This window comes from Equus quagga, chromosome 5, assembly GCF_021613505.1.
Source record: "Equus quagga isolate Etosha38 chromosome 5, UCLA_HA_Equagga_1.0, whole genome shotgun sequence".
NCBI classification, from domain to species: domain Eukaryota; kingdom Metazoa; phylum Chordata; class Mammalia; order Perissodactyla; family Equidae; genus Equus; species Equus quagga.
The window spans coordinates 11,227,253-11,253,699 of NC_060271.1; the positions used below are offsets into that span (position 1 = coordinate 11,227,253).

General features: G+C 42.1%; 1 protein-coding gene across 1 annotated transcript in view; it reads right to left on the minus strand.

Annotated features, from left to right (window-relative positions):
- Positions 1–14,388: 14,388 nt before the first annotated feature.
- CMPK1 (cytidine/uridine monophosphate kinase 1) overlaps positions 14,389–26,447 on the minus strand; it is a 33,453-nt gene continuing 21,394 nt past the window's right edge. Inside the window, exons 2-6 of the mRNA XM_046663243.1 lie at positions 23,047–23,193; positions 19,655–19,807; positions 18,315–18,391; positions 17,968–18,064; positions 14,389–16,546 (exon numbers count right to left, since the gene is read on the minus strand). Of these exons, the coding sequence (XP_046519199.1) occupies positions 16,505–16,546; positions 17,968–18,064; positions 18,315–18,391; positions 19,655–19,807; positions 23,047–23,193 (516 nt within the window). The 3' untranslated portion in view covers positions 14,389–16,504. The remainder of the gene's footprint in view (positions 16,547–17,967; positions 18,065–18,314; positions 18,392–19,654; positions 19,808–23,046; positions 23,194–26,447) is intronic.

Below are 26,447 nucleotides of genomic sequence, written 5' to 3' on the forward strand. Positions count from 1 at the left end.
GGCACAGCTTAGGGATTTGATAGATGGTTTTGAATGGATGAGTAGAGAAGAGTGAGAGGGAAGCAAGCAAGAAATTATTATTGAGGGGAGAAGCTGGAGAGGCAGCCCCAGAGGACAGCTGTAACCTTGACACTCGGGGCTTCTGAGTCCACTTATGAGGAGGTGAAAGGAACAGATGGCTTCAGGGCAGAGTGCGAACCTTCTTGCTGTCAGGGTCTCAGTCCTGGGAGATCAGACCACCTTGTCATGGGAGGTGTGCACATCGAGACTGGAGGGCCTCAGGAGAACCTCGGAGCTGTGACTTTCCATAGGCCAGGGACAGCCTGTGTGTCCCCTGACTTCCCCGCTCATCCTGCAGCTCAGCTGTTGCAAGTGGACGCAACAAGGCGCCCGTCTCCTCCTACAGGACCCCCATCAGGGATGTCGGGCCTTCTTGGTAGGTTTGGTCTACAGTCCTTAGGCGGTACCAGTGATAGAGGTGCGGGGAGCAGGCCCGTGAGGAAACCCTGGCAGAAGACGGAGCATTTAGATGATATTTGGCTGGGGCCAGGAGGCTGCCCAGGGTGGCAGGCTCTCTGTGGGCAGAGTCCTGGATTCCAGGGAGCCAAGGCCAAGGCAGGCCAGGAATTCCTTGCCTTAAATTTTGCCTCTAATTCCTCCCAGAAATGAGGCGTGTCTGTCTTCAAATTCTCAGGTTTTTACGAGGCGATTATGGTGATTACTATAAATCTCCCGTGTGCTGTTTTCAAAGGGGCAATTAAGTGGAGGAACCAGGCAGCATTTTCATTTCTCATTAAGTGATTAGGGTTTCTTGGGCAAATCCCAACATCTGTGTCTGGAGGCAGGCTCTGAGGAGCTTGACTTGGGCAGTGTGCAGCCTTCACACACGTCAAGGCTCCAGCTCTTCCCTTCTGCCCTGGTTTCTCCTAGCCTGTGCATCATTGTACAGATGAGGAAACTGAGGCACAGAAGGGGCAACTAATCCACCAATATAACCATCAAGCTAGCAAGCAGTAGAGCCAGGTTCTGCCTCCCAGAGGAGGACTCCAGCCACCACACCGTGCTTCCCCAGTAAAGAAGGAGTTCTCAACAAACTTGTTCCCACTGAGTCAGCTTCGCTTCTGGAGAGAGCAGTGAAGGTTCCTTGTTCGGTGCAGGGTCTTTTTCTCCCTGATTCTTCTTTCTCTCAGAATAACCACCACATTAACAAATATGGCAGACATTGTTGGTTGCCCACCCAACAGTCACGCTAGCCTCCTTTCCCTCTGCCTACCTCCCTCTAAATAGGTTGTACCCAGCCTCCCAAGTGATTAGGAGAGGCTGTGTGACCCAGTTCTGGCCAATGAGATACGTGGGGGGTTCTGCTTGGACACTGCTGAGTAAGACTTTCCTCCTTCTTAAAGTCACTCAAGGAGAAAGCCTTTGTTCCGTATTCACTCCTTCACTTGTGCTTTTAGATGTGGTTGTTTATAATGATGCTTGGAGCTGAAGCAGCCATCTTGTAACTTGAGGCAACAGGCTAAAGGAAGAAAGCCAACCATTCCAATCATCTATTGCTGCATAACAAATCACTCCAAAAATTTGATATGTTAAAACGACAATTTATTATATCTTTCAGCATTCTGTAGGCTGATTAGGCTCAACGAGATGGTTCTCACTTGAGTTCCTTATGTGGTTGCAGTCTGATAGAGGCTCGGGCAGAGGCATTTAAAGGCTCACCTAGGGTGGATGTCCTGGATGGCTCACTCATAGCTGGCAGTTGATGCTGAGGGGAGCTCAGCCGGGCCTCTGACCAGGACACTGCACATGGCCTCTCCATGTGCTTGGTTGTCCCATAGCATGGCTGCTGGTTTCCGAGTATTTCAAAAACTAAATATTTTAAGAGGCCCAGACAGATGCTGCAAGGCTCATGAACTAACTTGAAAGATCAAAATGTTATTTCCACCACATTCTATTGGTTAAGCTAGTCACTAAGGCCAGCCCAGATTCAGAGGGAAGAGAATTAGACTCCACCTCTTGATGAGGGAATGGCGTGGTCACATTGCAGAAGAGCAAGTGGCATGGGAGATACTGCTGCATCCTGCTTTGGAAAATGTAATCTACTATACCCACACCCTGAGGACGATGATGTGGTAAGATGGAAAGAGTCATGGTCCTTGTTACCTACGAGCCACCATACCAGCCCTTGGACTAGCCCCTCTGGACTTCTTAAATAAACACATAATATCTTAAAGGTTTAAGCCATGTGAGCTGATTTTCTGTCAAAGTTTGGTGCAGGAGGCAAGCGTGATCAACAAAGACTTTCTGGAGAAGGTGGGACTTAAAGTGGGTATTTCAAGACAGTTTCAAATTCTTAGGCTTCGGCATAAGATACTCCTAGGTGTGAGTTCTATTTCTGAAATTTCTACTAGCTGTGTGACTCGGAGCAAGTTAGCCTCTCTGAGCTTCAATGTCCTCATTTGTCAAATAGGAATAATAATAGCTGCCTCTAAGGTGGTTCTGAGAATTAAATGAGATGATACATAGAGCTTAGCATGAGATCTGACACACAAGTGGTCTGTACATGTTAGCATCATCATTATTTTATCATGTTATTAGTTGAGACGAGAAAGAGGAACCCAACTTTTTCACTTGTTCTGTGTGGTTATGGACGTCATTGCTGAGACCACTGAGGGGAGGAGTCAGGAAAGCACTTTGTGAGGGACCTAGCTGCCTCTGGATGTGCCCAGCTTCCATCTCCGGGGGCACAAGCAGAGCTGAGGGGCCCTGCGAGGGAGGCTGCAGTGGGGTTTCTGCCCTGGGAGAAGCTGGACTGTGCTTTATAGCTCAACCGTGGGGGAGCGGTTGGGGGGAGCTGTAATTTGGGGGCTGATGAGAGGGGCCCAGTTGGGACCCTGAGCAATCGGCTTAGAGCACTCAGTCAGGCCCTGGACCTTCTTCTCTAGAAACCAGCCTGAGGTTGGGGCAGGAGGCAGGGGATAGGGGAGCAGTCCTCTGCAGGTAGAGTGACCAGTTCGTCCCAATTTGCCCAGGACTTTCCAGTTTTAGTGCTGAAAATCTCCCATCCCAGAAGCACCTCAGTACAGGGCAGGAAACCAGGATGGTCGATCAGATCCCACCTGATCCTCTGGGAGGAGCCCTCCAAGACTCAGGGAGGCCTGGTGTCCCAGTCCAGGTGTGTCCCACAGAGGCCTGACATGCAGAGTCACCTCCGGAGCAACCAGACTTTCCAGGCTCATAGGTCAGGGAGAGCAACAGCCCCTCGGGGATCACAGGCTGCACGTACAGGCCTGGGGATGGAGGGAGTCGTGCTGAGTAGCAGCAGCCTCTGCCCAGCCACAACTGGCCTGTCTCAGCCCTTCGCGAGAGTCACTCTTGTGCTGTTATCAGCAGTGAGTAACATGGGATCATTTTAGGGGCTCAAGACACAGAAGAACTGCATTCATGCCTGAAATGTGGCTTCTCCAAACCAAGCCCCAGAACTGAAATCCCTCCATTCACTCTTCGCTGGTACATCTGAACCAACAGGGACTGGGTTTCCAGAAGTTCTCACCTGACACGCCCCCTCAGAGGAAAGGAGTCTCCAGTCCTCTCCTGAGGAGGAGAGGGCCTTGAAAGGTGAGGAGGAGCTGCCTGGAGCTAGGGGAGGAGGATGCGAGCATGGGAGTCCTGAAACACACTTTGAGGACCACACCATTGGGCCCATGTGGTAATGAGAGGGATAGAAGAAAGAGCTCGGGCCGACACGTCACTGGGGAAGATAAATTGACTGCTTATCTCCTTCTCTCTTGAGAACCTTCTAAAATGACTGTTAAAAATATAAGGGATGTAGGGGCTGGCCCCGTGGCCAAGTGGTTAAGTTCGCGCGCTCCGCTGCAGGCGGCCCAGTGTTTCGTCAGTTCGAATCCTGGGCGCGGACATGGCACTGCTCATCAAACCACGCTGAGGCAGCGTCCCACATGCCACAACTACAAGGACCCACAATGAAGAATATACAACTGTGTACTGGGGGGCTTTGGGGAGAAAAAAATAAAATAAAATCTTTAAAAAAAATAAAAATAAAATAAGGGATGTAAACTGACAACTATAAAGATAATGGGCGAGGTAACCTCAGTAGACAGTGCAACAAATTTCAGGACAATAGAAAGCAGATGGAGTGGTAACTGATGCAGCAGGACAGAGAAAGCCTTAGTATAGAGTGCGCAGAGAGGAAGATATAGCCAAGGAAGGAGGCAGTCGGCCTTGGTGGAACCAGCAAGACGCAAAGCTTAAGACGGGGGATTAACTGGAAATCCAAACACTGTATAGTCTCTCCCCAGCGCTGGGCACAGAGCACCAAGAGGTCAGGTCTGCTCTCCAGGCATATGTCCCCAGAAGAAAGCCCTTCATGTTTGGCATTAGGGTGGGGTGGGGATGGAAGTCCTCTGCTGTAGTGACTGGCTGCCTGCCCAGTCAACCCAAGGCATTCTAGCTAACCAGCAAGCTTTTTAGTTCTTCTTTCTTAAATGTGAATGGATAGCAAAGATCAGCAGACATTTGAGGAATGCCTCCCCCTCGAAAGAGAGTAAGACAAACAAATGAAATGACCTCAGAGGAAGTAACACAAGTAGCAGAAAAGAACTGAAAAAATTTTTTAACTTTCTATTAATATCCCCACAGAGATTCAAGGAGGTATTGTATTGATCAATTAAAAATTGGAAGGTATGAAGAATAGAGAAACAACCAGAGAACAAGAGAAAGCTCTTGAAAATTTTTATATATATACATGCATTTTTTAATTTGATAGGTAATAGAATATTTTCAAGTTAAGGAAATTTCTCAAAGAGTGAAATAAAAAGATAAGAAAGTAGAAAATATAAGAGACATAAGGGATATATCCAAGAAGTTAAAAATCTAACAAATGGAAATTCTAGCCAAAATAGATAAAAATGGAGAGGAGGAATTATTTAAAGTTACATAAGAAAATTTCCCATAAACAAAGTTTATAAAGTCTCCATATTAAAAGAGCTCAATATGTGCCCCAAAAATGAATTAAAAAATGGCTCACACTCAGGTACAATAGCCTAACATTTTTGAACACAGGGATAAAGAGAAGATCTAAAAGCTTTCAGAGAGGAGAAAAATGAAAATACAGAAAAAAGGCCACAAAGGAATGAGAATCAGAATGACTTCAGAATTCTCAGAGCAATGCTAGATGCTAGAAGGCAATGGAGAAGTGCTTCCAAGTGCTGAGGGAACATAGTGTTCAGTGTGGAATTCTACATAGGCTGGATCGTCCATTACAGGGGTCTAATAAAGACATATGGAGACACACAAGGAGTCAGAATATTTACCTCCTATGCAGTCTTCCTTAGCTGATTACTTGGACGGTGTGCTCCAGACAAACATGGAAATAAACCATGAAAGAAGAAAACGTGAGTTTCAGAAAAGAGTGGACCCCACAGAGAAAGCTGTGAAAGGAAGTCAGGATGATAGATGTCCAGCAGGCTTGGACACTAGCAGATCTGACTGGAGTAGGAGAATAGAGGGCCTTGGAAGGAGGTTTCTGGGGAGAGAGGGAGTCTGGGTGAAAGAGAGACTGGATAAACATGAGGGGGAGATAAAGGCAGTTAGGAACTTGAGGAAAAGAAAAAGTGATGAAAGAAAGCAACCACCACTTCTGCAGTGAATGATACTAACACAGTTACATGGAAATCACAGTTTATCAGTTTTTAAGCTTTCAGATGTGTCTATAAACAAAATGTAAAAGTCTTGATTGTCCAGCTGGTAACAGAAGAGGAAGTCAGAGATTCGAAGCAGGAGGAAGATTCTATCTGCCTCTGTTGTCTGGAAAATGGACGTGAGCCCAGCCTCTGAGAGTACCTCATGACCAACAGTCAGCAAGGAAACAGGGACCTTAGTCCTACAACCGCCAGGAACTGAATTCTGCCAGCAGCGTGGATGAACTTGGAAGTGGATTCGTTCCTGAGCCTCTAGATGAGAGCGGGGCCCAGCTGGTATCTTGATTTCAGCTTTGTGATACTGTGAGCAGAGAAGCCAGACTTCTGACCTACACAACTGTGAGGTAACATGCGGGTGTTGTTTAAAGTTGCCAAGTTTGTGATGTTTTGTTACACAATAGAAAACGAATACATCTGGCATGCCCTTTCCCTCCATGTCTGCCCCCGTACTCTTATTTTGTTTATGCCATAAGAGGTGTTTTGGCCTAGTGGTTCAGCTCCCAGACTGCAGACAGACAGACCTGGGTTAGAACTTCTCCTCTCAGAGGATTAGCAGTCATGGACACAGTACATTCAATAAACAGAACTGTAATTATTGTTACTATTCATTCTGTGAGTCTCTGTTCTGCTCTCACTCCCTCTGTGAATGTTTCCCTGACTCCTTGCCTCACTCTTCTGGAAAGTTCATCACACCCTCCCCTGAACTTTGTACCTGTTGTACTTTCTCATGCCTCATGCTGTACTGGTTAAATGCCCTCACCAGACTGCTAGCTGTTGAAGAGCAGAAATCTTGTCTCTTCAGAGCCTGGCGTAGCCCCTGTCAGGAAGAAGGAGCTCTGAGAATGTTTATGAAGAAACATGGAGGAACTTTCGAGAAGTCTGAGTCAGCCAGTGAGGACTACTCTGGGAGGGGTGAGTTCTATGTTACTAGCGTAGCTACCGGTCAGGGATGCTGAAAAGGATTGGCTGCATGACATCTTGGGTCTTTCTATGCTAGCTTGCGTTTTGAAGCCAGGATTTGTTTCATAGAACCACAAAAAAAGCTGGAAGGCAGGCGATGGAGGGTGAGAGACCTCTCCAGCTGGGGTTAGTGGGGAAGGTAGAGTCAGGTGTTGAGCCCAGCTCATTCATTCAATTATTTTAACATGCATCCTTAACTTTGACAGTCCTGAACGGGGAGATACTGTTTCCGACTTTGAAAAATAGGTAGGATTTTGACAGCTGTTCCCAGGGAGAAGTTTTTGGCAGAGGCCACATTATGGTCAAAACCTGACAGACCCAGTTCTTTAAGGAGCAGTCTCAGGAGAGAGCAGGGGGCACTGAAGTGTGCATTCAGCTAGTGGGGGGAGAGATGGGGCGTTGTGTTTAAGTGGCTTGGGAGAGGGAGTAGGTGCAAATGAGTATAGTGGATCCAAGAAGGTTGGGGCTGGGAGCGAGGAGCCTCCCAGGTCTGTGCAGGGATCCGGAACTGAAAGGAGCAGGCTTGTGGGTACAGATAACAATTGACCAGCTGGCCTAACTGCAGAAAGGTGGATGCAGGATGGATCCTGGGCGCCCCTTGGTGGCCACACTGAATAACTACACTTGATACCACCCAGACACAGCCAGCGCCCTGCTGACTGAGCGCTGCTCTTACGCCAGGACTGGGAGGACCCTCTCATTCACCCAGGAGGTCCACTCGCTGCAGTAAAAATGATTTGTGTGAGTGCATCCTAGTCTGGGTTGTGTGTCGGTGTGATTGCCCAATTGGGTGGGGGTATACATGTGTATGAGTGCATGCATGTGCATTTGTGTATGTGTATTGGTGCCAGTGACTGGGCACGTGTGAATGGGTTGTGCATGCATGTATGAACTAGGTGCTAGTATGCAAGTATGCATTTGTGAGCAGTGGTGCCAGAATGGGCATCTGTATGTTTGTATGTGTGTGTATCTGTCGGTGTGATTGCTTGTGTCTGAGTGCATGTGTGTTAAAGTAACTTTTTGGGCCTTGGCTTTCTTTTCTGTTACACATTGAAATAGTTAAGCTCCATAATCTTATTGTTTGTTTAAAGTTTGCTCTTGGATGCAGGCCTGTTTCAGAATAACTAGCAGATGCGAAAAGCATCCATTATGTATTTTTGCAATTAGCCGAAAACCCAGAAACTTTTCTTAAATAACAGACACAGTTCTGTGGGTTGCTTATTGCTGGGAGCCACCTCCTCTCCCCGGCTCGCCTGAGCCGGCCCTGGGCCCAGCCTCAACCCAGGCCAAGCCAGGGAGGGTTTGCAAACTGTCCCTAGTGAGATGGAAAAACCATTAAAGGTTCAGAATAGAACTCGAGGGACGGCTTACAGTGAGGAGGAGGGGAGGAGTGGAACAGCCTCCAAAATCTGAGAAGCCTTTGTCAAACTGCCTCATCCAGCCTAGCGGTGATCATCTTGCATTCTAGTCTGGACCCAGCTGAACAGACACAGGATAAGTGCACATTCCTTTACCTGTCTGTAAGGTTTGTCCATTTTATTTCCCCACCTTATCTTTGCACACTCCTGTCTCCATTGTTTGGTACCTGGACCCCCACCCCTCCAGCTAGGTGTGTCTCCCCCACCCCTCACTGATCCTGCCTTCCTTTTGCTGGTGCTGTTTCCCTCTTCTGGAATACACTGTTCAATACAAACCAGCGCCTCCTGACCACCAGCAGCATTATCACCGGCGAGCTTTGATGAGTACCTATCCTAGACACTGGTGAGGGCACCCAGGAGCAGAACCAGCAGCTTAGGGAAATTTCTCAGTATTTGGGTTCTTGTGGGAAGGCACAGACTCTCATGATGTTCCTTAGCCTTTCCTCCCGGCTTCTATGGACAGGGAACTGTTTTGTGTCCTGGGTTTCAAGGGGTCCCAGAGAGCATGGCTGGGGTTCCAGGTAGACTTCAGACTTAGATAGCTACCACTTGAACAGGATGGTCTGCAAACCACAGAATCTCAGGGCTAGAAGACTAAAACATCCTGCTGAGTAAGAGTCCAGGCTCTGCTTGCACACCTCCAGTGACGAGGAACTCAGCATGTCCTCGAAAAGCCCAATTCACTGTTGGGTGGCTCTAACATTAGAAGGTCTTTCTTATGTTGTTTCCACTGCCCAGCGCTGCCCTCAAGCCCACATTGAACACATCTACTCCATCTCCCTTCAGAAGTCTGGAGATAGCAGCAGTGGCCCCTTGGGCTCTCCTCACCTTTTAAGACAGTGGCAGCTGATAAGTGAGATGAAAGCAGCCCTCCTCCATCAAGTTGGTACCCATGTGACAACTTCTTTAGTGGGAGAACGTTTGTGATCATCTCACAGTCCTTCTCCCCCCTCAACCCATGAGCTTCAGGGATGGCAGACTAGGCAACTGTGGGATTTAAGAGCTTTCACTACGGTTGTTATCACTTTGTCAATCCATCAAGCACTAAGCACCTCCTCTATGTTAGGCCCTGTGGATACGAGGACCAAGACTTGGTCCCTTGCTCACAAAGATGCAAGGCTGGGAGTTTCCAATAGTATTGGCTCCAGTCACTGTTTAGTACAGTGTTCTCAAAGTATCAATATCAGCATCACCTGGAACTTTCTAAGAAACGTAAATTCTTGGACCACAACACCAGATCTACTGAATCAGAAACTCTGGAGGTGGGTCCAGCAATCTGGGTTTAACAAACCCTCTAAATGATTCTTATACACTCAAAAGTTTGAGAACCACTGGTTTAGATTCACCTGGGGAGACTTTAAAATTAAATTAGAATTTCTGGGGGTGGGGCCTGAGGCATTGGTTTAAAAGACATTCAATAAATGCTCGCAAACTGAATGAAATCCTGTTCAACAGTAGTGGCTCTGGAGCAACACAAGATGCTCCCTTGCTTTTCCAAGTCTTTGTTAGGAATGATGGAGGTAAAGCAGGTTGGTGTCGAGGAATGAGAGCCGGGAGAAAGGAGAACTGAGTTTGAGGCCTAGCTCTGCTTCTAACTATCCGGAGGGCTTGAGAGGATGCTTTCCTTCTTTCAATATACTATAAGATGTATTAATAATGTACACATAATAAAATGTATTAAGAATCTACTCTGTGCCAAGTCAGTAAGAAAATAGAACTACAACCAAGACCTCTAAAACCTCCTTCCCAAAGACTCCACTGATCAAGAACCACAACACATAACTTAGAGGAGAAAGCAGGCTGAAGCATCCCACTTCATTCTTTCCCAACTCAATAAATACAGTCAGTAAAAGTGCTGAAGATGCACTGTAGTCTTGGCTTCAAGTAGAAATTTATACTAAGCAGTTCAGATCTGCAATGTGAACCAGAAACTGTTAAAAGTCTTCATAAAGCAGAGATTTTCAGTCATAACACAGTAACAATGACATAGAGGTACATACCAATAGGTCAAAAACCTATCAACTAGATTGACCTATGGAGGGTGGGTGAGATTTTCACCAAAACATTGTTTTCTGGTCCCAGTCTTTCCTTGTTTTCTTTCTGAGATAGTCACACTTTAAATCTTTCTACAGGTTGTATGCTAAAAGTAGAGGGATGCTGATGGGGTGGAAAATTCATCTCCCCTCCCTTCCCCTGCACTTTAAGATTTTTTTTTTTTCCTTTTTCTCCCCAAGGCCCCCCGGTACATAGTTGTGTGTATTTTTAGTTGTGGGTCCTTCTAGTTGTGGCATGTGGGATGCTGCCTCAGCATAGCTTGACGAGGGGTGCCATGTCCGTGCCCAGGATCCTAACCAGCGAAACCCTGGGCCACCGAAGTGGAACGCGCAAACTTAACCACTAGGCCACGGGGCGGCCCCCCTCCCCAGTACTTTAAGGTTATCAGCTTCCAGTCTTCAGGGGGAATGCAAACAGAATGCTAAGGAGATGGTAAGCAGACCCAACTGGGATCCAAAGTTTAGTGATGCAACTTGTAGCTAGAGCTACAGCCAAAAATAATTCTCCTTTTCAGTTTATTTTTTCAACAAATATTTGTTGGGTCCTGCTCTGTGGCCGAGTGGTTAAGGTCGTGCGCTCCACTTCAGCAGCCCAGGGTTTCGCCAGTTCGGATCCTGGGCACAGACGTAGTACCACTCATCAAGCCATGCTGAGGTGGCGTCCCACACAGCAGAACTAGAAGGACCCACAACTAGAATATATAACTATGTACTGGGGGCGCTTTGGGGAGAAGAAAAAAACAGAGGAAGACTGACAACAGATGTTACCTCAGGGCCAATCTTTAAAAATAAAACAAATATTTATTGAGTGCCTACTGTGTACAGGCACGGGGAAACAGATGAAGAAGACACACAACATTTTTGCTCTCTTGGCACTTATACTCTAGCAGGGGAGATCAACAATAAGTGAACAAAGTAACTTCACAAACTGCACATATGTGCAAAAGAGAAAATAAACAATGGTCATAGGCTAGTGACTGAGGAACCACGGTGGGGTATCAGAGGTCACACTTTAAAATTGGGCTTTATAACAGGTAGGAAGCATGGGCTACTGGAAAGACAAGAAGCAGATAGGGTAAGACTCAGAGGTCTGGGTTCCAGTTCCAGACTCACAACCATCTAGCTGTAAGGACTGTGGTGCAACTGACTTGGAGTCCTTGGGCCTCAGTTTAATCATCCACGAAACAGGAAAATCACCATCCGAACCTGCCTCATTGAGAAAACAGAGTAAGATCACTGAGGTAAAAGTGTGCCAGTATTAAAAGCACTAACAGAAACACAATATGGTTAAGCAACCACTAGACTTGAGCTTAACTAGTAAGTTTGTTGAGGGCAGGAGCTATGATTGATTGTAGCATCCCTACTAAATCTCTCAAATATATTTTGAGTGAATGGCCAGCCAATTTTTGTAATGTCATCATTTAGTGCTATTGTCATTTCCTGGTCTGGTGACAGACCACTGCCTAAGGAAGATGGAGATTTCCTGTAACAAACTCTCTGATGTCAGTCACAAGGGTTAGCACCTCTAAAGTTTGGCTTGCTAACGTGACCAGTTAGCTCAGTCAAGATGGCATGAATTACATGACTGTGATTAGACTGTAACGCCTCCTATATGCATCTGGCTATTATTTCAGCAATTGGCCATAATGTATCATCATATAAAACAATGATTTAGCTGATGACTATAAACAGCCACTTTCTTAAGTCAAATACACAAGCTAAACTCAAATATCTATAAAATTACTCAAACCAAGAATTAACGATAAGAAAGTGTTAAGGGAGTCACATTCTGAAACCCATTTTCATCACCAAATACTCATGGAGTGGAGTGGGAATGTGGTCTACGAACAAGACGACTTTGGACAGATTAACAAATCGTGTTTGATGGGAGTGACTACGGGCAGAATAAGCAAGCTCCTACAAGAGCCGTCATGTAGGAAGCAGAACTGGACTTCTCTATACAATGGTTTTACTCTTCCTCCTCTGATCCTGTCCCATCCCCTACATGTCTGGCTCTTCCATTAGCACATAGTAGCAGCAGCCTGAAGTCCAGGAGTTACCATCTTTCCCTAAACAGCACTTAGCCAGACCTATATAAAGGCCATAAGCAGAGGAACGAATACAGATATAGTCTCTGCTAGATCATGTTTGATACTGGATGACATGGACGATTTGACACTGTGTTTCACACCAGGGGAATTTGATGAGCTATTTTAACTTGGTTGTTTTGATGTGAGAATATTTTGACCCAATCTAAAAGTTAGCCATTAAACTTTAGTATTCCCCCCAGCCCCCAATAATGTAAGTAATGTGTCCATCCTGACCACAATTCCAACTGAGGACAGGACAACGGTAGTGCCTATTGTGCACATTACCTAGAAACTAAAAGGACAAAAGGCTTACAAGGCCTTTTGCCCAGGCTGTTTTGATGCAGCCTCCTCCAGCTCATAGATACTTTGGGTAAGTTCTGGCGGCTGCTTTGCAGCCACCTGTGAAAATGCTTCTTTATAAAACTAATAAAGAACCCCAGGCGAGCCATGCACAGCAGCCTCGTGCTGTCAGATTCAGCCTTTCCCTCTGGCTCTGGAAGCGCCTGCAGCCAGGCTGTGAGGGCTAGTTCTACTCAGTCCTCAAAGGGCCGCCGGGGTTTACACGCTGGCAAGGAAACAGCTAATTCAGCCTTCTTGGAAGTCCATCCTGAGGCCGTTGTATCTATTTTTTTCCTTAACTTCAGAGAAGAAGCTACTGAGAGTATATTTCTTCCAGGAAGCCTTCTAAAGGGTAGTAAATGAGCATTCCCAAAGTTCACATCCCTGGCTCTTTTTTGAATTTTACTTTCTCTTTTTAATATGGTTACTCAACCAAAGGAGAACACATATGTCCTTTATGTGGTGTGCTGCTTAACTGCCTGACCCCACTGGGTAGGAGACAGTTCTTGAAGCTTGTTTGGATGATCTACCATTAGATTGGGATATAGTAACCAACCTCTACAGATGGTTTTTCTCTGGCTGGTTAGGGCTCAGAGGCCAATGTTAGGAAGTTGCATAAATTTACTTCAAAATGTACGATAAATAAAAAACAATTTTCTGTGGCTGAAAGAACCTCACCTGGAGAAATCTTGATTTATTACCCTCATCTCCCTAAAGAGTATAAAATAATTAAGCCCTCTTCTCTTATGCCTGGGTCGTAGGAGGACAAAGTCATGAAAGAAACACCTCTCTGAAGGAAGAAAAGGGACCCAAGAGAAGCAAGTTAGCTCTTAATGAATGGCGACAGCAGGGGATCTCACGAAAGTCTGAGCCCTGGTTGATAGCCTGCAGCTGGTGTGGCTGACAGGGGTATAGGGTGGTAGCCAGAAATTCAACTTAGACACTCGGCCCTCCCCAGGACAGGAAAGATGGTGACCTTGGAACTCACCTGAGGTCCACAATTAACATCACAATCACAGTAACCACACCCATAACCACACCCATCAGAGGAAAGCAGACCTGGATCCAAGGGTCAGGGATGAAGAAATAAATGCATAGGTGATTAGGACCATTTTTACCTTTTTCCTTTGGTACACAATAAATGAACTTCTCTTCTGTCATTAAAAAAAATGCTTAAAATTCAGGAGTACTTAATTTAGCTGAAGTATGCAGGTAGGCTAGGGAGAACTGCAAGAGGCTATATAAGAACAACTGAAGTCAGCCCACAGAAGACATGTGAAGGTCTATCCACCAGTGTTAGTTTTAGACAGAAAACTCTTGAAAGGCAGAGAATGTGTTTGGAGCACTACGGCCTGTGCAATTAGTACGTGTTTGAAGATGAAGGACTAAACCTCCAGGGAAAAGATGCTGACCTAGTCTGACCAATATTTTCAGCCACTATTATCTCCAGGGACTACTGGAATGTCAGGCAACCACTTAAAGTACATGGACAAAGCCACAAGCCCACAAAAAACCTGGCATCCTGAGACCCATTGCCTGCTGCCAGTTTCCCCCTCAAAGAGACAAGCAACTGATGCTGCAGGCCAGTAATGAAACAGGCTACTTGTGCCTCGATCCAGATTACTTCTTGAAGGAATGGGATAAAGTCATGCTTTCTCCTTAATTCAAGACAAACATAATACACAGAGCAGAAAATTCTCCTGGATCTTGAACTCTGCTTTTGCCGTGTAAGGACTCACATGTTAAATATGATACTTCTTGATCTTCAATGTGCTTGAGAGAACAGAAATCTGAACCAGCAAACAGCAAAGGCCACAGCACAAAATTTATTGAGATTATTTACTAAATAATTCATACACATCCAACATGATTGAATGGAAATAATGGGAGTTAATTTCATAAAAAATAGCAAGGCTTCCACTGGGGTCTGTCAAGAAAGTCAAAAACTTCTTGGTGACTGCATCTTTAACAAATGGAATGACCAAACTAGTGAAGTGAGATGGATATCAATCAACTCCTGAACTCAATATTGCCAACATCTTTTCCTACTTAAGCAAAGAAAAAGCAAAGCCTCATAATTTAGCAATTACTATGTTTCTTGGTTTTTGTTCTCAAATGCCACAGAAAGGTATCTGATGAAATGAGGCAAAGCACCTAGTCTCAGCAGTCTTCTTAAAGCCTTAAGTTTGCTTTCACAATATCAATACAAATATTTAGACCCCCATCTGAGTGATTTCTTCATCTCTGTGAGTAGGAATACTCTCAAAATCCTGGTCTTTACTCTTGATTCCCACTACAGCTGTTTGATTAAACTACCAGTAAAATCCCTCTGCATTGGCTGGGCTGAATCACTAGATAAGAATTCATTATAGTCTCTTCCAGAAAACCAAGATAATCTCAGCACAAATTTTGGTGGCTAATATGTTACAGCACTTATGGATACTTTGTTTTCTAATGGCAAGTGTGTTGAAAGTATGTCATTAATAAGTGAATTTCATAACACACATAGAAATAAATGAATCTATTACAATATAAGAATATCCATAAACTGTCCTCATTATTCTCAATGACTTTAAATATAAAATCTAATTATACAAAGTCAAATTTCCTTGCCCAATTTAACCCTGTATTACCAAGCAGTGTAAGTGGTGAAAATGAGACATATTTTAATAAATCTCATATTAAGAACCTTGTATACCACCTTGTATTAGGGATGGCAGAAAAAGATTAGGAAGGAGAAAAAAAATTTCTCAGAGATTTTTAAAGGAAAAATGGATTTAAGAGACAATTCCTTTGGACTCTATAGCCTTTTATTTATTCTGTACCTTTCAATGCTTCAACACGATGCCAAAAAAAAAAAAAATCTGAATAAAAGTAGCCAGGAAGGGAATCAAACATTTATAAGATATATTTATTATTTTTCTGACCAAAGTGCAATGATTTTTAAATCTTCTTAAACAAATAACTATGAAAAAAGTATTCAAGAAAATAAAATACAAATGGGAAATTTAACCATTAGATTTCTTCTACTTTATGCTAACCCTGTATTTAGTCTAGAAAACAAACGAACTCTGAAGTGTTACTAAAACACTAACTGAATCATTTTACCATAAATCTAAGTACATGCATTTCAAAATTCCACTGCTAGGAATTTTAAGATCAGTTTAATCATTAACAACACTATATAATAGAGCATATGGAACACATGTCATTAGATGTGATCCTTGCCCCTTCCCCTCAGATTCATGTCAGAATAAAGCTGACAATCCTGCCAGGCTCTGACCCCTAGTGCCCCAATCCCAGCCCCTGGGAGCAAAGGCTGCGCCCTGTCACACAGCCTCGCACCAGTCGTAGTAAAACAAAGCCTTAGTCTCCTTACCTTTCTATAGGAAATGGTCAGTTATTTGATAAGTAGTAAAACACTTCTAGGAATTCATTTTATGAGTTTGTTTACCAAACTCATTATTCAAGAACTGACTACACAAAAAGTTTCTTTGGAATTTGGTCCACAAATTCTCTTAACAGGTTGGAAATTTAAAACCTGCAGGAAAAGGAAGTGGGAAATCCCTAATCCTAACATGTTGTCATTACTAATTACACACATACGAAAAAGTTTTGCTCACAGAAGGCACAAACTATAAAAGGGCTATTCTTTTTGAATAAAACAAAGAACTCGCTAATACCCTTCTTTGTTTTGTGAGCACCAAAGCTAAGACAAAATTAGACCCAAATTTACTGTCTACTCCTGTGACCAAAAAAGAAAAAAACTGAAGCTAAAAAATTTAATTTGTCTTACTACATACTTTCCAGCCATTAATTGAGATGTAATTATGAAAGATTAAAATTGCCTTAAAAAGGGGCTGTAATAGCAGCTATCAAAGCAATATTCAAGCATGATTTCAAGGACGCTTTCAGGCTTAGAGTTAGCCTTCTTTGTCAAAAATCTTCACAACTTCATCAAAAACCTGTCAAGGAAAAAGATAATAATAATAATTTAAAAAGCAAATATTATTAAAACTCCATATAGCTAAGTTCCTGTTAAAAAGAGTCAATTTTATATTAATTTTCAAAATGATCATTAAAAAAACCATATTAGGGGCCGGCCTGGTGGCGCAGCAGTTAAATGCACATGTTCTGTTTCGGCGGCCCTGGGTTCGCCAGTTCAGATCCAGGGTGCAGACATGGCACGCTTGGATAGCCATGCTGTGGTAGGCGTCCCATATATAAAGTAGAGGAAGATGGGCACGGATGTTAGCTCAGGGCCAATCTTCCTCAGCAAAAAGAAGAGGATTGGCAGCAGTTAGCTCAGGGCTAATCTTCCTCAAAAAAAAGAAAAGCCATATTATAATTTCTTAGTTTCATCTATTTTACTTTAGACAATAGTATAATATCATGAATAAGACATATAAAATTTGAACATGTTGCATTCAATTTTATTAGTGTTTTTTAGGACAAAACAAACTTTCTGATGGGCTACCAATAATCTGACAAAACGTAAACTGAAGTGGCTTATCTTCCTAGTTCTGATTCTAAAATACTACGTTTTCCGATGTATAACTTTACATCTATAGGAAGCAGCAATGGATAAAAAAGCACAAGTGACTATATGATGAAAAAGAAAGGTCCAGAAGAAGAAGATTCAGGGAATTGGGGGGAAAAAACGTGAAGTAAGAGACACCAGACATAGTTACTGGGCACTGAGGGCTTGGGGCCGAGTGGTGGAAACCCTCCCCTCTGGAGCTCTGTGCTCAGTGCGGGAAGACAGAAGAGCGGCCTGGGGCACTTCATCTAGATGACTGGCCATTCACGTTACAGACGTTTAAAAAACGATCATGGTCCAAATCACAGTTCTCAAAATGCCAATTTTCCACTGCTTGAGAAAAGAGGTTTGGAATTAATAAAACACCCACTTCTTATGAAGAACAAGTCTGAAGTTGTAAAACCCATTTTATTTATTTATTTTTTTTGAGGAAGATTAGCCCTGAGCTAACATCTGCCACCAATCCTCCTTTTTGCTAAGGAAGCCTGGCCCTGAGCTAACATCCGTGCCCATCTTCCTCTACTTTATATGTGGGACGCCTGCCACAGCATGGCTTGACAAGCAGTGCATAGGTCCACACTCGGGATCCTAACCGACAAACCCCAGGGTGCCAAAGCAGAACGTGTGAACATAACCGCTACGCCACCAGGCTGGCCCCATGTAAAACCCATTTTAGACTCTACTCAAAAAGGAGAAAAAGGCTCATTTTTCATCCAGTCTCCAGTATCCTACTGGAGACTGCAAACTAAGCTGTCTAATAATAGTATTTCTTTTTCTCTTGCCTACGCCCCTAAAAAATCACATTTTTATACCTGATTTTTCTTTAGGCAGGCCGAGGATACTCACCTCATCAACAGATTTAGAAGCATCTATTTTCTTGACCTTCCCCATTTCTTCATATAAGTCAATAATTGGCTTTGTTGACTGAAGATAGGTTTGAATTCTGCAAAAGAAGCAAATATGACAAGCTTCTAAGTAGCCACTGTTCTCTGCGTGTTTGTTACAGGACAGCTCAGGGGACAGCGCCAGGTCTGGCTCTGCTGACTCCCTTGGTGGCCATCTTCTTAGACAAGCCACTTTACATATTGACACAGACATTTTCTTTTTCTTTACCACAATGAGGCAAGTATTTCATCTGTTACTCAAGTTCCAAAGTGAGACTGAGGCGGCCATGTGTGAAAACTGCAAAGTACCTTTTTTCCAAGCTCTCTCTGTTGTCATCACTCCTACCACTACTCTTTCCCCTCTCAAGACATCGTTCGATACAGATCTAAAAACAAAAATAGTTATTAAAAAAAAGGTCTGAATTTGCCATTCTTTTAACCTGAAAGGAGAATAAAGTTTGAAGGCATTACCAAAAAAACCCTGCATTAAACCCAATGTGTCTAATTCATTAATGAACATGCAAAGTCCTTTTAAATTTAAACATGTGGTTCAATTTATATAAACTAGGTTAAATAAGTACAGAGCATAATAAGAATTCATTCATGACTCAGTTTTTCCTGTGTATTTTTTTTCAAACCGCAATAAAAAGAAGATCTGTACATGTATGGTTCCATCTAGGATATATTATTAACTTATTAGGTATGAATTACATGCCTCAAACTTTGTTCCATATTTGCCTACTTTCAATAATTCCATAAATATCCAAATATTTAAGAGTCAACATATTTGCATGTGAATAAAGTACCCCTTGTTAATCGGGAATAAACATTCCTTAGTTATAAAGCTGTGGTAACATTCTACAGTTAACTTTGAAGAATAAGTGAAAACATACTTTTAAGGGTTGGAAGAAGAGAGTTACATCTTAAAACAACTCAAAGGCTGCAGCAAGTCTCTCTACCAGAGGCACATGTGCAATTCGATCCAAGAAGAGCCAACCTCCTTCAAGGCAGTACTTCAGATTCTTATTCTTTCAGGCTGTTGGCATTAATTTAATGAAGTTTATATTACAGCTGTCAAACAGAGTCAGGCCTTTTAATTAAATGATTCCGAGAAATCCATTTAGTTTTTCAAAGGTATGTCTGGATATACTATTAGAAATGCCAGAAAGAAAAAGAACCCTTTCCTGCTTTTTTCAAGATCATTTCACTCTTAGAAGACAAATCAGCCTATCTTACGTGTTTCTTTAAAATAGAAAGTTTGCCTAACTTCCCAGAAATGTGTGTTTCTTTTCTAGTAAACAATATCCTAAGGCAAGATACTCTGTTAATAGTGCTGACCTAGGAAGCAACAGTGCAGCCTTGCTACCTAACATCATTGTACAAGTCAACTCTTACCTAAAAATAAAACAAGACAAATTCTCGTTATTTTGAAAATAAAGCAAATTTTAGGTCCACAGGGTTGCTGATGCCAAATAGTTTTTAATACTCCAACAGCAAGAGGGTACTGTTTTTTCCATCCAATTTACCAACTCAAAAAAATACTGCTCCCAATATAAAATGCAAATATAAGTAAAAAGCCACTTTGTTTTTCTCTAAAGCTGACCATCAGTTGCTTAAAGCCCATCTGGGCAGCTGAAGGTTTTCCTTACCTCATTATTACAGTCAAAAAACAGGACAAAAGATACATCTGCCTTCCCATCCATGGTCTTATTCCAACCTTGAAGGTTGTCTTCATTTCTTGGAAACCCATCAATCAAGAATTTATTCTTCTGAGCATTGGCAGCCATTGTCTGATCCATCTCCTAAAGAAAAAGGAAGATTTAGGTTCAAACTACATTAATAAAATGCAATTTCGTAAGCAGGGTGGTGGATATATAGGTGTTTGTTTTATTATTCTTTAAAGAGTGGAGGGTGTATAGGAAAAAAAAAAAGACTTGAAATGATCCAATGTATTAACATGGTTGCCTCAAGGTGGCAGAGTTATGGGTAGGTACCCCTCCCCATTTCATACACATACACACAATTTTTTTCTGTAGTTTCTAAATTTTCCATAGTAAGCATATATTACTTTCACATATACATTCACAAAGTTATAAACAGCAAAAAGAGAAAAATAAGCATTAACCCCTATCTGTGCTCCGGCCACTAGAAACCCTACCTTCCCTTTCCTCCTCCCAAGTCATTTTGCTGTGGTGGGAAGTATGCTGCTTCTACAGGTACTCAGATTCTCTGCAATAATTCAAGTCCAATTACAAAAAGCTTTGGACAAATATAAAGAGATTGCTAGCATTATTAGTGTAGGAGTCAATATTCTTTTTTTTTTAACTGAAGCTAATTAACCCTAAATGCTATTGGCTACCCCAAAACACAGGTAGCAAAAGGAAACAATGCATTCAGAAAGATAGCAAGAGTGGTACATTTCACCATCCTCTTCCAAAGTCTGAAATTAGGTAGAAGGTGGGAATATGTGAATGGGAGGCGCAGATCTCTAATCTCCAAATCCACACCATTACCAACCACCACGGGATAGGCACAGATGCGTGACTGACAAATTCCAGAGGAGCCTCTACTCCAAAGCAATCAACATCCAGTCCCCTCAGTGCTAAAACTGTTTCCTAGTTTCTCAAGAACAATAGCTGTCAGGACCTCTGATTCCTTTAACTGAGGGTTGGCTTTATCCCAGCATCTAGCTTCTCCAGTATTCACAAAACTTTCACAGAATGCTTTTGGGCCCCTGCTGTAGCATTTTTACCCCAATTATGGTAGTGGAAGATATCTGAAGAGATACAACAATAGTCTACTCATTCAATATACATTTATTTGAGGCCTACCATCAGGGACCATGAAGAGTAAGGTCATGACCCCTGGGGGGGCTCACAGTCCAGTGGGTAACAAATACGTGTACAAATGTGCTAAATTCCAGGATGAAGTACGAAAGGATGCTACGACAAAACAAAGTAAGCACAAACTACCTGGACAAACGGCCAGAGAAAGCTTTACCAAAGAGGTGCAGTGGAGCTGAATACTGAATAATGAAATGGCAGGCAGATAGGGATGAAGGTACCCCAGACGGTACCTTCTGAATTGAATTATATAAAATTGAATGTATAAGGGCTCAGAAATGAGAAAGCATAACAGCTCTGATGAATCTGAAGTGTATTTAGAGAGTGGTGGGAGATATGACTAGAAAGTACGTAGAGGCAAGATTAATGAAGGACTTGTTATGCCTCACTAAGGATTTGGTTTTTATTCTGCAAGCAACACAGGACCACTGAGGAATTTTAAGCAGAAGAATATGTTCCCATCACCTTTTAGAAAAAATCGCCCTGACTGTACCAAGAAGGATGGATTAAAGGCAAAAAGACTAATAAAGAGGCTCAAGTGGTGGCCTAGGTAAGAAAAAAAAGAGGACGTGAACTAGGGTGAGAGTGGTAATAGAGAAAAAAGACTAAAAAATAAAAGAAGATTAAGAGAAAGATAATTGGAATGATCCACTCAATGAAGGGATTTGGGAAAGTGAGGAAGAGGTGGAAAATACAGGATGGCTCCCAGATTTCTGGCTTGGGCAGCTGAGTAGATGGTAGAACCATTAACCGGGACAGGAAATAAAGGGCAGTCACATTTTAGATACCTTCAGCCTCTGACATGTCGACTCTGAGACACTTGTAAGACATTCAGATGGACGCCTAGCAGTTAGTTAGAGATATAGGTCTGGAGCTCAGAAAAAGGATTTGTGCTAGAGCTCTAGATTTTGACATCATTAGCATAGTGAAAGCCTTGAGCATGGCTACAACCATCCAGCAAGAAATAAATAAAATGAGAGGAGAACCAAGGATGAAACCCTGAGAAGCATCATGGTTTGGGAAACCTGCAGAAAAAGAGCTATCAAAGGAGACTTAAGAAATAGCAGTCACTGAAGCAGGAAGAGAATCAAGAGAAATGGTGTCACAGAGAACAAAGGAGGAATGAGTTTCAAAAAGACAGTGAGGAGAGTTAAATGCTGTAAGAAAAATGACTAAAAATATGCCCCATATTTGATAGAGAAGATCATTGGTAGCATCAGTAAGCATCCCTTCAGTGAAGATGGAAATAGAACCTGACTGCAAAGGGTTGAAGAGGAGGAAGTGAAAAACTAAAAAATGTAGACTACTCTTTCACAATGCTTTTCTACAAAGTGGATAAAGGGCATTAAATCGAGAGAATAAGGAGAGAGGATTTATTTACTCTGGAATGGAAGCAGGTTACTCTAATCTCTGAGATAAGAGGTAAGAATGTGTGTGAATGAGTCACTCTTCATCCTCAAGTTTCTCTGGTTCCATCCAGATGCTCATATACCTCTTTTCCATCAGGCTTCAACTGTTTCTTGCTGTTCCTACTCTTGTATTTCTCCTCCGCTGGTTCTTATAGTAGGCAAAAATATCTGTTAATGACTACAGCCTTGGAATCGATAGTGGAGAGTTATGTAAATACAAGGTATCTGTTTTTCAGATGGGAAGTATTTTAGTTTGATAACTGTTAGTCTTAACATTTCACAATGAAGATGGTCATACATGCACTAGAAAGGAGACTTTAAGACCGAGAGAATAGCAACAACGGGAGAATCATGGGAGGGAGGGAGGAAGAGAGGGGTAGAGAAGAAGGAAAGGAAGAAAGGAAGGGAGGGAGGAAGGAAGCAGGTTTATAAGAAAACAAAAGGGAAAGGAGGAGGAAAAGAAAGAGGAGAAGAGAAAAAGGATGATGAAGAAGAAATAGAAATGGAAAAGAGATTGATTGTCTGCATGTTGGGAAGGGTCAAGGGGACACATATGGATGTTAAGTTGAGCTGTAGCTGATCGTAAACCAAGGCAGGAATGCAAGCTACTGTCCAATTTCTTCCCAGGTGAAAGTGGACTTTCTAGTTCTGCCATTCTCAAACACCGTGACCACCTTCCACAAGCAAGAAATTCAATATACTCTGATTTTTTTCATTACTCAAAGGAAAGGTAGATTTAATTTCTTGTTTTCTTGCTGGTTTAAATTGGCTGGCATTCACATTCCTTACCCTCTTTAACAAACTGATGGTTATCTCAACTGGCACAATCTTTCCATCTTTAATGTACTTTTCAATGAGTTCACCATACTGCGAATCTGGGTTCTTCCTTTCATCACGAAGAAGTTCTCCTGCAGAAAGGTGTGTGTAGCCATATTTCTGAAAGAAACCACACACAGAAAAAAAAATCAGAATACATTCAACCCAGTGGTAGGACTAATTGGTTTTTTTCCATCATGTTAACTTCTATAGTCTAATTTTTCTACAGTAAAGGAGCTTTGCTTATATATTAAATAAATAATAAAAACTCTAAGAGAGATTTCATACAACCTAATTTGCTTAAAAAATATCCTTAACCTACATTGAGCATGGTAGCTATAATGTTCACAAACCATGAATCATTTCAAAATTTATCTAATTATTCAAGGCATTAACATCTCATTATATTCCCTCACAAATACAATCAAATCTTACATGTTATTAATAATGTTAAAAGAAATGCCCAACAAAAATCTATATAATTCAAAGCAAAAAACGAAAAATCTTACACTGTTGATTGTACCCAGCTTCTACAAAATCTCTGCGGCCCTTCCTTAAACTCAACACATTTAAATTGCAGTCATCAACTAATTTATACAAACCCCATTCTTCTGTTTTGTTCCCTTTCTCAGTAAACAGCGCAAGTCCTACCTCCTACACGAAATTAGCTCTCCTGACCCCTCTGGAGAGTGGTCACATAATCAAACAGTGTCTTAGAATATCACTGCTTCTCTCCCTACACCAGAATCTTCCTTATCTCAAAAGTCCACTTCCTACTTCCCTAGTTGCAACTAGAGAGGTCTCATCTGTAAAAGGGGAATACAGATACCTATTTTATAAGTTAGTGGTGGGAGCGGGCCCAGTGGTACAGTGGTTAAGTGCGCATGTTCCGCTTCAGCGGCCTGGGGTTCACCAGTTCGGATCCCGGGTGCAGACATGGCACCACTTGGCACGCCATGCTGTGATAGGTGTCCCATATATAAAGGAGAGGAAGATGGGCATGGATGTTACCTCAGGGCCAGACTTCCTCAGTGAAAAGAGGAGGATTGGCAGCAGTTAGCTCAGGGCTAATCTTCCTCAAAAAAAAAAAAAAATGTTAGTGGTGATGATTAAATGAGGTAATGTATAAAAACTGCCTACCAGACAGCCTAACACATAATAGGGGATAAAAGCCACCAATTATCTCCTTGTTATCATGAAGATACTTATCTTAAATAATCTGGAAGGATTTTAATATTACATATATGCACCATTTTTATGTTACAATATGTGTGTGTGTGTGTGTATGTGTTCACTTGAATGGTTTTGATAAAAAGACCAATCAAGGGGCTTAAGTGAGACAACACATACAAATATCCTGTGAAAGGTCAGTAGTGCAGTATTATTATGGTTGTGATGATCATTATTATTAAGGACTTACAAATGATGTATGAGGTCAGGGTATAGGGTAATAGTATGGTGTTCTACCATTTCCCCATGGTTGGAATGAGGAAACAATACAGATCTAACAGACAATTCTCAATACTGAAAAGCTTCTTCTTCCACATGAACTTGCATGTTCCCTTCTATTACATCAAAAGAACTATAAAACCTATTTAAAAAATGTTTTTACTCTCAAATATCAGGACACCTGAGAATTATATTCAATGTTCAGTTACAACAATCATCTCATCCCAAATTCTTAAGACTCCCTAAATGGGTTTTCATGATATCCATAGTAAGGGTACAATAAATATCTGATAACTTACCTTTTGTCTTTAATTTCAATGTTAAGATTTGAGGAAGCTCATCCACCCCTCTTTTAAGTAGAATGTTGCAACTGTATATTTTACAAAAACTAACTCTTTCAATTACCCAGGCTATAGTGAGTTTTCTTTTTTTGGATGGCAAAAGCCATATGTTCTTTACCCCTTTTCTATTTCCAAAAACCTTGACTAAACTTGTTATTGCTTACTAAAGTAAACTAACAGTAAGGCAGTCAGCAAAGCAAAACAAACTCTAAATAGTTTATTTGCTGACTAAAATTGGGTATAAAGTTTGATGAAAATAAACAAAAAGGAGAGTATCATTTGTGTCTCTTTCTTAGTCACATAACCCCTTTCATTAGAAAAATGATCAAGGGGCTGGCCCTGTGGCCAGTTGGTTAAGTTCACGCACTCAGCTTTGGGCGGCCCAGGGTTTCACTGGTTCGGATCCTGGGTGCAGACATGGCACCGCTCATCAAGCCATGCTGAGGCAGCATCCCACATGCCACAACTAGAGGGGCCCACAACTAAAAATACACAACTATGTACCAGAGGGCTTTGGGGAGAAAAAGGAAAAATAAAATCTTTAAAAAGAAAAAAATGATCAAAAGTGTATTTAGTTGTTGTAACAGGCTTTAAAAAAAACTCCCATTGTTTGCAGAAAATGAAAATAAATACAAAAGTGTTTAATTATTTAAACTGTTATTTTAAAATTATTTCCACACCACACCATTTTAAAATGCCTACTTTGATCACCAAGTATAAGCAAACTTCTGAAAGATGGGTGTAGGAAAGACTTTATAAAAAATGAGGTGTGACCTACTTTCTCATTTACTATGTACAATTTTCAAAAAGCATTTTGCAACTACGGTCCACAAAATTTTATAGCAGCTTCATTTCCCACTGCTTACTTTGGCTCCTGCTTGAAGTCTGTGCTTGCCGGGTGCTCTCATCTGGTCTAGAGATTACAGCATGTGGTAATAGTGAATAAATGCAGAGACAAACAGCACTAAACAATGGCAAATGCTCAGTGGAACACTAACAATACAGATTGCCTCTGCTGTATGAACAACATAAACACCTAGAAGCCCAGCTAGTAATTTAGAAATTAGTACATACGCTGTTTATTTCCTGACATTAAGAGCTGGAATTTGCAAGCTTTATATTGCATTAAAATGGGTGTTGGCATCTCACTTTTTTATAAGAGAAACTAGCAGTAAATTGTAGAGGTATACAAATGATATTTTAAAAAATAATTATAGGGGCCAGCCAGTTGCATAGTGGTTAAGTTCATGCCCTCTGCTTCGGCGGCCTGGGGTTCACAGGTTCGGATCCCAGGCGCAGACCTACACACTGCTCATCAAACTACGCTGTGGTGGCATCCCAGATACAAGAGAGATGAAGACTGGCATGAATGTTAGCTCAGTGACAATCTTCCTCAAGCAAAAAGAGGAAGAATGGCAACAGATGTTAGCTCAGGGCCAATCTTCCTCACCAAAAAAATAATAATAATTACACAGTAGTCAAAAAGAGAGAAAATAATCTTATCTGCAAAGTCCAAGGAAACAAGGGAATTTAAATAAATATAACCATGTCAAACCTCCACATGTCTTTCTACTTCTCATCCAC